At 43.6% G+C, this 14328-nt stretch overlaps 1 protein-coding gene across 1 annotated transcript in view; it reads right to left on the bottom strand.

Annotated features, from left to right (window-relative positions):
• The window catches only part of LOC148430947 (atrial natriuretic peptide receptor 2-like), a gene marked incomplete at its 5' end in the record, with an annotated part of 72404 nt that overhangs the window by 38638 nt on the left and 19438 nt on the right, over positions 1-14328 (bottom strand). Inside the window, 5 exons of the mRNA XM_088466408.1 lie at positions 1217-1285; positions 1438-1561; positions 13521-13667; positions 13752-13920; positions 14126-14281. Coding sequence (XP_088322534.1) covers positions 1217-1285; positions 1438-1561; positions 13521-13667; positions 13752-13920; positions 14126-14281 — 665 coding nt within the window. The remainder of the gene's footprint in view (positions 1-1216; positions 1286-1437; positions 1562-13520; positions 13668-13751; positions 13921-14125; positions 14282-14328) is intronic.

Below are 14328 nucleotides of genomic sequence, written 5' to 3'. Positions count from 1 at the left end.
TTAGTGACGCTCTATACATCCATCCATAGCATAGGTAATGTATGGTTAGTGACGCTCTATACGTCCATCCATAGCATAGGTAATATATGGTTAGTGACGCTCTATACATCCATCCATAGCATAGGTAATATATGGTTAGTGACACTCTATACATCCATCCATAGCATAGGTAATATATGGTTAGTGACGCTCTATACGTCCATCCATAGCATAGGTAATATATGGTTAGTGACGCTCTATATATACGTCCATCCATAGCATAGGTAATATATGGTTAGTGACGCTCTATATATACGTCCATCCATAGCATAGGTAATATATGGTTAGTGACGCTCTATACGTCCATCCATAGCATAGGTAATATAAGGTTAGTGACGCTCTATACGTCCATCCATAGCATAGGTAATATATGGTTAGTGACGCTCTATACGTCCATCCATAGCATAGGTAATATAAGGTTAGTGACGCTCTATATATACGTCCATCCATAGCATAGGTAATATATGGTTAGTGACGCTCTATACGTCCATCCATAGCATAGGTAATATAAGGTTAGTGACGCTCTATATATACGTCCATCCATAGCATAGGTAATATATGGTTAGTGACGCTCTATACGTCCATCCATAGCATAGGTAATATATGGTTAGTGACACTCTATACATCCATCCATAGCATAGGTAATATAAGGTTAGTGACGCTCTATACGTCCATCCATAGCATAGTTTATATATGGTTAGTGACACTCTATATATACATCCATCCATAGCATAGGTAATATATGGTTAGTCACACTCTATACATCCATCCATAGCATAGGTAATATATGGTTAGTGACACTATATACATCCATCCATAGCATAGGTAATATATGGTTAGTCACACTCTATACATACATCCATCCATAGCATAGGTAATATATGGTTAGTGACGCTCTATACGTCCATCCATAGCATAGGTAATATATGGTTAGTGACGCTCTATACGTCCATCCATAGCATAGGTAATATATGGTTAGTGACGCTCTATACGTCCATCCATAGCATAGGTAATATATGGTTAGTGACGCTCTATACGTCCATCCATAGCATAGGTGTTGGGTGGTGGCACATTACACATCCACGCCTTGGACCTCAGTGTTTATGGAGAGTAACCATTGAGAAACCCAATAGAACAGGAGAACAGCTGCCCCTCTAACCCAATCCAGGTATCTTACCTTGTACACGTCAAAGTTGTCTATTATAGCATCAAAGCAGGTGTACAGGTCATTGAGTAATGTAACCACCTGCAGGAATATACAGCGGGGGTCAGGAGTCATTATATGTCACACTTCCCTTTATATGTAGAAGTCAAAGACTGTATCATGGACTAAACAGAAAACCCAACTTCATACTGTATGTTCCCAATAAGTGCATACATGTGCGATGAGGCGGGTACCTGCATGGGCGTGCTCTCTGCAGACATGGAGGTGAAGCCCACAATATCACTGAAATAAATAGTGACACTGTCGAATGCTTCAGCCTGGACCGTCTCCCCCCTCTTCAGCTGCTCAGCCACAGAACTGCACAGAGAGAACATCAAATTAGGGAAACCCACATCCCTCACCCCATATATACACATAACCCCCTCCTCACCCCAAATACACACAGAGCCTCCTCATCCCATATATACACATAACCCCCTCACCCCATATATACACAGAATCACCTCACCCCATATATACACAGAGCCTCCTCATCCCATATATACACATAACCCCCTCACCCCAAATATACACAGCCTCCTCATCCCATATATACACAGAGCCTCCTCACCCCATATATACACAGCCTCCTCATCCCATATATACACAGCCTCCTCACCCCATATATACACATAACCTCCTCACCCCATATATACAAATAACCCCCTCACCCCAAATATACACAGAGCCTCCTCATCCCATATATACACAGAGCCTCCTCATCCCATATATACACAGCCTCCTCATCCCATATATACACAGCCTCATCCCATATATACACATAACCCCCTCACCCCATATATACAGAGCCTCCTCACCCCATATATACACAGCCTCCTCACCCCATATATACACAGCCTCCTCATCCCATAAATACACAGAGCCTCCTCATCCCATAAATACACAGAGCCTCCTCATCCCATATATACACAGAGCCTCCTCATCCCATATATACACAGAGCCCCCTCACCCTATATATACACAGCCTCATCCCATATATACACATAACCCCCTCACCCCATATATACACAGAGCCTCCTCACCCCATATATACACAGCCTCCTCACCCCATATATACACAGCCTCCTCATCCCATATATACACAGAGCCTCCTCATCCCATATATACACAGAGCCTCCTCATCCCATATATACACAGAGCCCCCTCACCCTATATATACACAGAGCCTCCTCACCCCATATATACACATAACCCCCTCACCCCATATACACAGCCTCCTCATCCCATATATATACACAGCCTCCTCATCCCATATATACACAGAGCCTCCTCACCCCATATATACACATAACCCCCTCACCCCATATATACACATAACCCCCTCACCCCATATATACACAGCCTCCTCATCCCATATATACACAGAGCCTCCTCACCCCATATATACACAGCCTCCTCATCCCATATATACACAAAGCCTCCTCATCCCATATATACACAGTCTCCTCACTCCATATATACACAGAACCACCTCACCCCATATATACACAACCTCCTCACCCCATATATACACCGAGCCTCCTCACCCCATATATACACCGAGCCTCCTCACCCCAAATATACACAGAGCCTCCACATCCCATATATACACAGAGCCTCCTCATCCCATATATACACAGAGCCTCCTCACCCCATATATACACATAACCCCCTCACCCCATATATACACATAACCCCCTCACCCCATATATACACAGCCTCCTCATCCCATATATACACAGAGCCTCCTCACCCCATATATACACAGCCTCCTCATCCCATATATACACAAAGCCTCCTCATCCCATATATACACAGTCTCCTCACCCCATATATACACAGAACCACCTCACCCCATATATACACAACCTCCTCACCCCATATATACACAGAGCCTCCTCACCCCATATATACACCGAGCCTCCTCACCCCAAATATACACAGAGCCTCCACATCCCATATATACACAGAGCCTCCTCACCCCATATATACACAGCCTCCTCACCCCATATATACACAACCTCCTCATCCCATATATACACAGAGCCTCCTCACCACATATATACACCGAGCCTCCTCACCCCAAATATACACAGCCTCCTCATCCCATATATACACAGCCTTCTCACCCCAAATATACAGTCTCCTCATTCCATATATACACAGAACCCCCTCATCCCAAATATACACAGAACCCCCTCACCCCATATATACACAGAACCCCCTCACCCAATATATACACAGAACCCCCTCACCCCATATATACACAGAACCCCCTCACCCCATATATACACAGAGCCTCCTCATCCCATATATACACAGAGCCTCCTCACCCCATATATACACATAACACCCTCACCCCAAAATATACACAGCCTCCTCATCCCATACATACACAGAGCCTCCTCACCCCATATATACACAGAACCTCCTCACCCCATATATACACAGAGCCTCCTCATCCCATATATACACAGAACCCCCTCACCCCGTATATACACAGACCCCCTCACCCGTATATACACAAAGCTTCCTCATCCTGTATATACACCGAGCCTCCTCACCCCAAATATACACAGCCTCCTCATCCCATATATACACAGCCTCCTCATCCCATATATACAGAGCCTCCTAATCCCATATATACACAGCCTTCTCACCCCAAATATACACAGTCTCCTCATCCCATATATACACAGAACCCCCTCATCCCAAATATACACAGAACCCCCTCACCCAATATATACACTTAACCCCCTCACCCCAAATATACACAGAGCCCCCTCACCTCAAATATACACAGAGCCCCCTCACCACATATATACATAGAGCCCCCTCACCCAATATATACACTTAACCCCCTCACCCCAAATATACACAGAGCCCCCTCACCTCAAATATACACAGAGCCCCCTCACCCCATATATATACAGAGCCCCCTCACCCCATATATACACAGAACCCCCTCACCCCATATATACACAGAACCGCCTCACCCCATATATACACAGAGCCTCCTCACCCCATATATACACAGTCTCCTCACCCCATATATACACAGAGCCTCCTCATCCCATATATACACAGAGCCTCCTCACCCCGTATATACACAGAGCCTCCTCACCCCGTATATACACAGAACCTCCTCATCCCGTATATACACAGAGCCCCCTCACCCCGAATATACACAAAGCCTCCTCATCCCGTATATACACAGAGCCTCCTCATCCCGTATATAAACAGAACCTCCTCACCCCATATATACACAGAGCCTCCTCATCCCGTATATACACAGAGCCCCCTCATCCCATATATACACAAAGCTTCCTCATCCCGTATATACACAGAGCCTCCTCATCCCGTATATACACAGAGCCTCCTCATCCCATATATACACAGAACCCTCTCATCCCATATATACACAGTCTCCTCACCCCATATATACACAGAGCCTCCTCATCCCATATATACACAGAACCCCCTCACCCCATATATACACAGAGCCTCCTCATCCCATATATACACAGAGCCTCCTCACCCCATATATACACATAACACCCTCACCCCAAAATATACACAGCCTCCTCATCCCATACATACACAGAGCCTCCTCACCCCATATATACACAGAACCTCCTCACCCCATATATACACAGAGCCTCCTCATCCCATATATACACAGCCTCCTCATCCTGTATATACACAGAACCCCCTCACCCCGTATATACACAGACCCCCTCACCCGTATATACACAAAGCTTCCTCATCCTGTATATACACCGAGCCTCCTCACCACATATATACACCGAGCCTCCTCACCCCAAATATACACAGCCTCCTCATCCCATATATACACAGCCTCCTCATCCCATATATACAGAGCCTCCTAATCCCATATATACACAGCCTTCTCACCCCAAATATACACAGTCTCCTCATCCCATATATACACAGAACCCCCTCATCCCAAATATACACAGAACCCCCTCACCCAATATATACACTTAACCCCCTCACCCCAAATATACACAGAGCCCCCTCACCTCAAATATACACAGAGCCCCCTCACCACATATATACATAGAGCCCCCTCACCCAATATATACACTTAACCCCCTCACCCCAAATATACACAGAGCCCCCTCACCTCAAATATACACAGAGCCCCCTCACCCCATATATATACAGAGCCCCCTCACCCCATATATACACAGAACCCCCTCACCCCATATATACACAGAACCGCCTCACCCCATATATACACAGAGCCTCCTCACCCCATATATACACAGTCTCCTCACCCCATATATACACAGAGCCTCCTCATCCCATATATACACAGAGCCTCCTCACCCCGTATATACACAGAGCCTCCTCACCCCGTATATACACAGAACCTCCTCATCCCGTATATACACAGAGCCCCCTCACCCCGAATATACACAAAGCCTCCTCATCCCGTATATACACAGAGCCTCCTCATCCCGTATATAAACAGAACCTCCTCACCCCATATATACACAGAGCCTCCTCATCCCGTATATACACAGAGCCCCCTCATCCCATATATACACAAAGCTTCCTCATCCCGTATATACACAGAGCCTCCTCATCCCGTATATACACAGAGCCTCCTCATCCCATATATACACAGAACCCTCTCATCCCATATATACACAGTCTCCTCACCCCATATATACACAGAGCCTCCTCATCCCATATATACACAGAACCCCCGCATCCCAAATATACACAGAACCCCCTCACCCCATATATACACAGAACCCCCTCACCCAATATATACACTTAACCCCCTCACCCCAAATATACACAGAGCCCCCTCACCTCAAATATACACAGAGCCCCCTCACCTCAAATATACACAGAGCCCCCTCACCCCATATATACACAGAGCCCCCTCACCCCATATATACACAGAACCCCCTCACCCCATATATACACAGCCTCCTCACCCCATATATACACCGAGCCTCCTCACCCCAAATATTCACAGAGCCTCCTCATCCCATATATACACAGAGCCTCCTCACCCGATATATACAGAGCCTCCTAATGCCATATATACACAGCCTCCTCATGCCATATATACACAGCCTCCTCATCCCATATATACACAGCCTCCTCACCCCATATATACACAGCCTCCTCACCCCATATATACACAGCCTCCTCATCCCATATATACACAGAGCCTCCTCATCCCATATAAACACAGAACCCCCTCACCCCAAATATACACAGAGCCTCCTCACCCCATATAAACACATAACCCCCTCACCCCAAATATACACAGTCTCCTCACCCCATATATACACAGCCTCCTCATCCCATATATACACAGAGCCTCCTCACCCCATATATACACAATTTCCTCACCCCATATATACACAGAATCACCTCACCCCATATATACAAAACCTCCTCACCCCATATATACACAGAGCCTCCTCACCCCATATATACACAGAGCCTCCTCACCCCATATATACACAGAGCCTCCTCACCCCATATATACACAGCCTCCTCACCCCATATATACACAACCTCCTCATCCCATATATACACCGAGCCTCCTCACCCCATATATACACCGAGCCTCCTCACCCCAAATATACACAGCCTCCTCATCCCATATATACACAGTCTCCTCATCCCATATATACACAGAACCACCTCATCCCAAATATACACAGAACCCCCTCACCCCATATATACACAACCTCCTCACCCCATATATACACAGAGCCTCCTCACCCAATATATACACAGAGCCTCCTCACCCCAAATATACACAGAGCCTCCTCATCCCATATATACACAGTGCCTCCTTACCCCATATATACACAGCCTCCTCACCCCATATATACACAACCTCCTCATCCAATATATACACTGAGCCTCCTCACCCCAAATATACACAGCCTCCTCATCCCATATATACACAGAGCCTCCTCAACCCATATATACACAGAACCGCCTCACCCCATATATACACAGAACCCCCTCACCCCATATATACACAGAGCCTCTTCATCCCATATATACACAGTCTCTCCTCACCCCATATATACACATAACCCCCTCACCCCATATATACACATAACCCCCTCACCCCATATATACACAGCCTCCTCACCCCATATATACACAGCCCCCTCACCCAATATATACACAGAGCCCCCTCACCCCAAATATACACAGAACCTCCTCATCCCATATATACACAGTCTCCTCATCCCATATATACACAGAACCTCCTCATCCCATATATACACATAACCCCCTCACACCATATATACACAGAAACTCCACACTATATATACACCGAGCCTCCTCACCCCATATATACACAGAGCCTCCTCACCCCATATATACACAGCCTCCTCATCCCATATATACACAGAGCCTCCTCATCCCATATAAACACAGAACCCCCTCACCCCAAATATACACAGAGCCTCCTCACCCCATATAAACACATAACCCCCTCACCCCAAATATACACAGTCTCCTCACCCCATATATACACAGCCTTCTCATCCCATATATACACAGAGCCTCCTCACCCCATATATACACAGTTTCCTCACCCCATATATACACAGAATCACCTCACCCCATATATACAAAACCTCCTCACCCCATATATACACAGAGCCTCCTCACCCCATATATACACAGAGCCTCCTCACCCCATATATACACAGAGCCTCCTCACCCCATATATACACAGCCTCCTCACCCCATATATACACAACCTCCTCATCCCATATATACACCGAGCCTCCTCACCCCATATATACACCGAGCCTCCTCACCCCAAATATACACAGCCTCCTCATCCCATATATACACAGTCTCCTCATCCCATATATACACAGAACCACCTCATCCCAAATATACACAGAACCCCCTCACCCCATATATACACAACCTCCTCACCCCATATATACACAGAGCCTCCTCACCCCAAATATACACAGAGCCTCCTCATCCCATATATACACAGTGCCTCCTTACCCCATATATACACAGCCTCCTCACCCCATATATACACAACCTCCTCATCCAATATATACACTGAGCCTCCTCACCCCAAATATACACAGCCTCCTCATCCCATATATACACAGAGCCTCCTCAACCCATAGATACACATAACCCCCTCACCCCATATATACACAGAACCGCCTCACCCCATATATACACAGAACCCCCTCACCCCATATATACACAGAGCCTCTTCATCCCATATATACACAGTCTCTCCTCACCCCATATATACACATAACCCCCTCACCCCATATATACACAGCCTCCTCACCCCATATATACACAGCCCCCTCACCCAATATATACACAGAGCCCCCTCACCCCAAATATACACAGAACCTCCTCATCCCATATATACACAGTCTCCTCATCCCATATATACACAGAACCTCCTCATCCCATATATACACATAACCCCCTCACACCATATATACACAGAAACTCCTCACACTATATATACTGTACAGTAGTTATAGTTTGCCATTACTCTATACAGTGTTATACAGCGCTGTGTCATGTAGTACTGTGTTACATAGTGTGACATTACTCTATACTGTGTTATACAGCGCTGTGTCATGTAGTACTGTGTTACATAGTGTGACATTACTCTATACTGTGTTATACAGTGTTGTGGGGCACGTAGTACTGTGTTACATAGTGTGACATTACTCTATACTGTGTTATACAGCGCTGTGTCACGTAGTACTGTTACATAGTGTGACATTACTCTATACTGTGTTATACAGCGCTGTGTCACGTAGTACTGTTACATAGTGTGACATTACTCTATACTGTGTTATACAGCGCTGTGTCATGTAGTACTGTTACATAGTGTGACATTACTCTATACTGTGTTATACAGCACTGTGGAGTGTGACATTACTCTATACTGTGTTATACAGCGCTGTGTCACATAGTACTGTGTTACGTAGTGTGACATTACTCTATACTGTGTTATACAGCGCTGTATCACGTAGTACTGTGTTACATAGTGTGCCATTACTCTATACTGTGATATACAGCGCTGTGTCATGTAGTACTGTGTTACATAGTGTGACATTACTCTATACTGTGTTATACAGCACTGTGTCATGTAGTACTGTGTTACATAGTGTGACATTACTCTATACTGTGTTATACAGCGCTGTGTCATGTAGTACTGTTACGTAGTGTGACATTACTCTATACTGTGATATACAGCGCTTTGTCATGTAGTACTGTGTTACATAGTGTGACATTACTCTATACTGTGTTATATACAGCGCTGTGTCACGTAGTACTGTGTTACATAGTGTGACATTACTCTATACTGTGTTATATACAGCGCTGTGTCATGTAGTACTGTGTTACATAGTGTGACATTACTCTATACTGTGTTATACAGCGCTGTGTCATGTAGTACTGTGTTACATAGTGTGACATTACTCTATACTGTGTTATACAGTGTTGTGGGGCACGTAGTACTGTGTTACATAGTGTGACATTACTCTATACTGTGTTATACAGCGCTGTGTCACGTAGTACTGTTACATAGTGTGACATTACTCTATACTGTGTTATACAGCGCTGTGTCACGTAGTACTGTTACGTAGTGTGACATTACTCTATACTGTGTTATACAGCGCTGTGTCACGTAGTACTGTTACATAGTGTGACATTACTCTATACTGTGTTATACAGCGCTGTGTCACGTAGTACTGTTACATAGTGTGACATTACTCTATACTGTGTTATACAGTGCTGTGTTACATAGTGTGACATTACTCTATACTGTGATATACAGTGCTGTGTCACATAGTACTGTGTTACGTAGTGTGACATTACTCTATACTGTGTTATACAGCGCTGTGTCACGTAGTACTGTGTTACATAGTTTGCCATTACTCTATACAGTGTTATACAGCGCTGTGTCATGTAGTTCTGTGTTACATAGTGTGACATTACTCTATACTGTGTTATACAGCTCTGTATCACGTAGTACTGTGTTACATAGTGTGACATTACTCTATACTGTGTTATACAGCGCTGTATCACGTAGTCCTGTTACATAGTGTAACATTACTCTATACTGTGTTATACAGCGCTGTGTCATGTAGTACTGTTACATAGTGTGACATTACTCTATACTGTGTTATACAGCGCTGTGTCATGTAGTACTGTGTTACGTAGTGTGACATTACTCTATACTGTGTTATACAGCTCTTTGTCATGTAGTACTGTGTTACATAGGGTGACATTACTCTATACTGTGTTATACAGCGCTGTATCACGTAGTACTGTTACATAGTGTAACATTACTCTATACTGTGTTATACAGCGCTGTGTCATGTAGTACTGTTACATAGTGTGACATTACTCTATACTGTGTTATACAGCGCTGTGTCATGTAGTACTGTGTTACGTAGTGTGACATTACTCTATACTGTGTTATACAGCTCTTTGTCATGTAGTACTGTGTTACATAGGGTGACATTACTCTATACTGTGTTTTATACAGCGCTGTGTCACGTAGTACTGTGTTACATAGTGTGACATTACTCTATACTGTGTTATACAGTGCTGTGTTACATAGTGTGACATTACTCTATACTGTGTTATACAGCTCTGTATCACGTAGTACTGTTACATAGTGTGACATTACTCTATACTGTGTTATACAGCGCTGTATCACGTAGTACTGTTACATAGTGTGACATTACTCTATACTGTGTTATACAGCGCTGTGTCATGTAGTACTGTTACATAGTGTGACATTACTCTATACTGTGTTATACAGCGCTGTGTCATGTAGTACTGTGTTACATAGTGTGACATTACTCTATACTGTGTTATACAGCGCTGTATCACGTAGTACTGTGTTACATAGTGTGCCATTACTCTATACTGTGATATACAGCGCTGTGTCATGTAGTACTGTGTTACATAGTGTGACATTACTCTATACTGTGTTATACAGCACTGTGTCATGTAGTACTGTGTTACATAGTGTGACATTACTCTATACTGTGTTATACAGCGCTGTGTCATGTAGTACTGTTACGTAGTGTGACATTACTCTATACTGTGATATACAGCGCTTTGTCATGTAGTACTGTGTTACATAGTGTGACATTACTCTATACTGTGTTATATACAGCGCTGTGTCACGTAGTACTGTGTTACATAGTGTGACATTACTCTATACTGTGTTATATACAGCGCTGTGTCATGTAGTACTGTGTTACATAGTGTGACATTACTCTATACTGTGTTATACAGCGCTGTGTCATGTAGTACTGTGTTACATAGTGTGACATTACTCTATACTGTGTTATACAGTGTTGTGGGGCACGTAGTACTGTGTTACATAGTGTGACATTACTCTATACTGTGTTATACAGCGCTGTGTCACGTAGTACTGTTACATAGTGTGACATTACTCTATACTGTGTTATACAGCGCTGTGTCACGTAGTACTGTTACGTAGTGTGACATTACTCTATACTGTGTTATACAGCGCTGTGTCACGTAGTACTGTTACATAGTGTGACATTACTCTATACTGTGTTATACAGCGCTGTGTCACGTAGTACTGTTACATAGTGTGACATTACTCTATACTGTGTTATACAGTGCTGTGTTACATAGTGTGACATTACTCTATACTGTGATATACAGTGCTGTGTCACATAGTACTGTGTTACGTAGTGTGACATTACTCTATACTGTGTTATACAGCGCTGTGTCACGTAGTACTGTGTTACATAGTTTGCCATTACTCTATACAGTGTTATACAGCGCTGTGTCATGTAGTTCTGTGTTACATAGTGTGACATTACTCTATACTGTGTTATACAGCTCTGTATCACGTAGTACTGTGTTACATAGTGTGACATTACTCTATACTGTGTTATACAGCGCTGTATCACGTAGTACTGTTACATAGTGTAACATTACTCTATACTGTGTTATACAGCGCTGTGTCATGTAGTACTGTTACATAGTGTGACATTACTCTATACTGTGTTATACAGCGCTGTGTCATGTAGTACTGTGTTACGTAGTGTGACATTACTCTATACTGTGTTATACAGCTCTTTGTCATGTAGTACTGTGTTACATAGGGTGACATTACTCTATACTGTGTTATACAGCGCTGTATCACGTAGTACTGTTACATAGTGTAACATTACTCTATACTGTGTTATACAGCGCTGTGTCATGTAGTACTGTTACATAGTGTGACATTACTCTATACTGTGTTATACAGCGCTGTGTCATGTAGTACTGTGTTACGTAGTGTGACATTACTCTATACTGTGTTATACAGCTCTTTGTCATGTAGTACTGTGTTACATAGGGTGACATTACTCTATACTGTGTTTTATACAGCGCTGTGTCACGTAGTACTGTGTTACATAGTGTGACATTACTCTATACTGTGTTATACAGTGCTGTGTTACATAGTGTGACATTACTCTATACTGTGTTATACAGCTCTGTATCACGTAGTACTGTTACATAGTGTGACATTACTCTATACTGTGTTATACAGCGCTGTATCACGTAGTACTGTTACATAGTGTGACATTACTCTATACTGTGTTATACAGCGCTGTGTCATGTAGTACTGTTACATAGTGTGACATTACTCTATACTGTGTTATACAGCGCTGTGTCATGTAGTACTGTGTTACATAGTGTGACATTACTCTATACTGTGTTATACAGCGCTGTATCACGTAGTACTGTGTTACATAGTGTGCCATTACTCTATACTGTGATATACAGCGCTGTGTCACGTAGTACTGTGTTACATAGTGTGACATTACTCTATACTGTGTTATACAGTGTTGTGGGGCACGTAGTACTGTGTTACATAGTGTGACATTACTCTATACTGTGTTATACAGCGCTGTGTCACGTAGTACTGTGTTACGTAGTGTGACATTACTCTATACTGTGTTATACAGCGCTGTGTCACGTAGTACTGTTACATAGTGTGACATTACTCTTTACTGTGTTATACAGCGCTGTGTCACTCTATACTGTGTTATACAGCGCTGTGTCACTCTATACTGTGTTATACAGTGCTGTGTCACGTAGTACTGTGTTACATAGTGTGACATTACTCTATACTGTGTTATACAGCGCTGTGTCACGTAGTACTGTGTTACGTAGTGTGACATTACTCTGTACTGTGTTATTTTGCGTTGTAGCTCACTGTGGTAAGATCTGGTACAGCAGGTTCTCCGCTTTGCGTTTCTCCTCCAGATACGCCTGTGTTCTGTCTTCTACTAATTTTTCCAGGTTATTTGCATATTGCTCCATGCGGGATAGTAAATTATCCAGTATACTAGTGGTGCCCTCCCTGTAAAGCACAAAATATGAACTGGTCACAGCATATCCCGGTGGTCGGGGGTCTCGTCATTTCTCCACACTCCAGATTTCTTACTTGTTGAACTTGCAGATATAGATCTTAATCTGATTGAAGTCCGGTCTCTCCAATGGATCCTCAGCCCAACATCTGTCCATGAGAACCCCCAGTTCCTCGCTGTGACAGCTGCTGTCTACCGTGGGCCGGAAGTACGGTCGCTGACCATTCCGGACCTTCTGGACGATCTCTGGGGAGAAGGAGATGATGACACGTTCTAGGTACATCATATGACTAATGCTATTATATGTGCCGTAAGTATGGATACATGGAAGGTTCTATCACAGGATAAGCTCTATGACCTCTCACACACGAGATTGGTCTCCTGAAAAATACACAAAGTCAATGTGAGATCTAGGACCAAGTAAGAGACATTTTCTCACACATGGAGTTACCCTTTGGGCTGAGGTCCATGCCTTGGATGTAAAATGCCCCATTGCGTAATGCAATTTCCTGCAGGATGATCCCAAAACTGTAGACATCCCCTTTCTGGGTACCCTGAGCAGGGGGTCTCCCCATACGTAACAACTCCGGAGCCGTCCATAATTTCTCTGTATAACAAGGAAACACAATTATCAGCTGGGTGTACAATGTCTAT

Source organism: Taudactylus pleione, unplaced genomic scaffold (assembly GCF_031769625.1).
Source record: "Taudactylus pleione unplaced genomic scaffold, aTauple2 ptg003059l, whole genome shotgun sequence".
Taxonomy (NCBI): Eukaryota; Metazoa; Chordata; class Amphibia; order Anura; family Myobatrachidae; genus Taudactylus; species Taudactylus pleione.
This window is presented reverse-complemented; position numbering and strand designations above follow the sequence as displayed.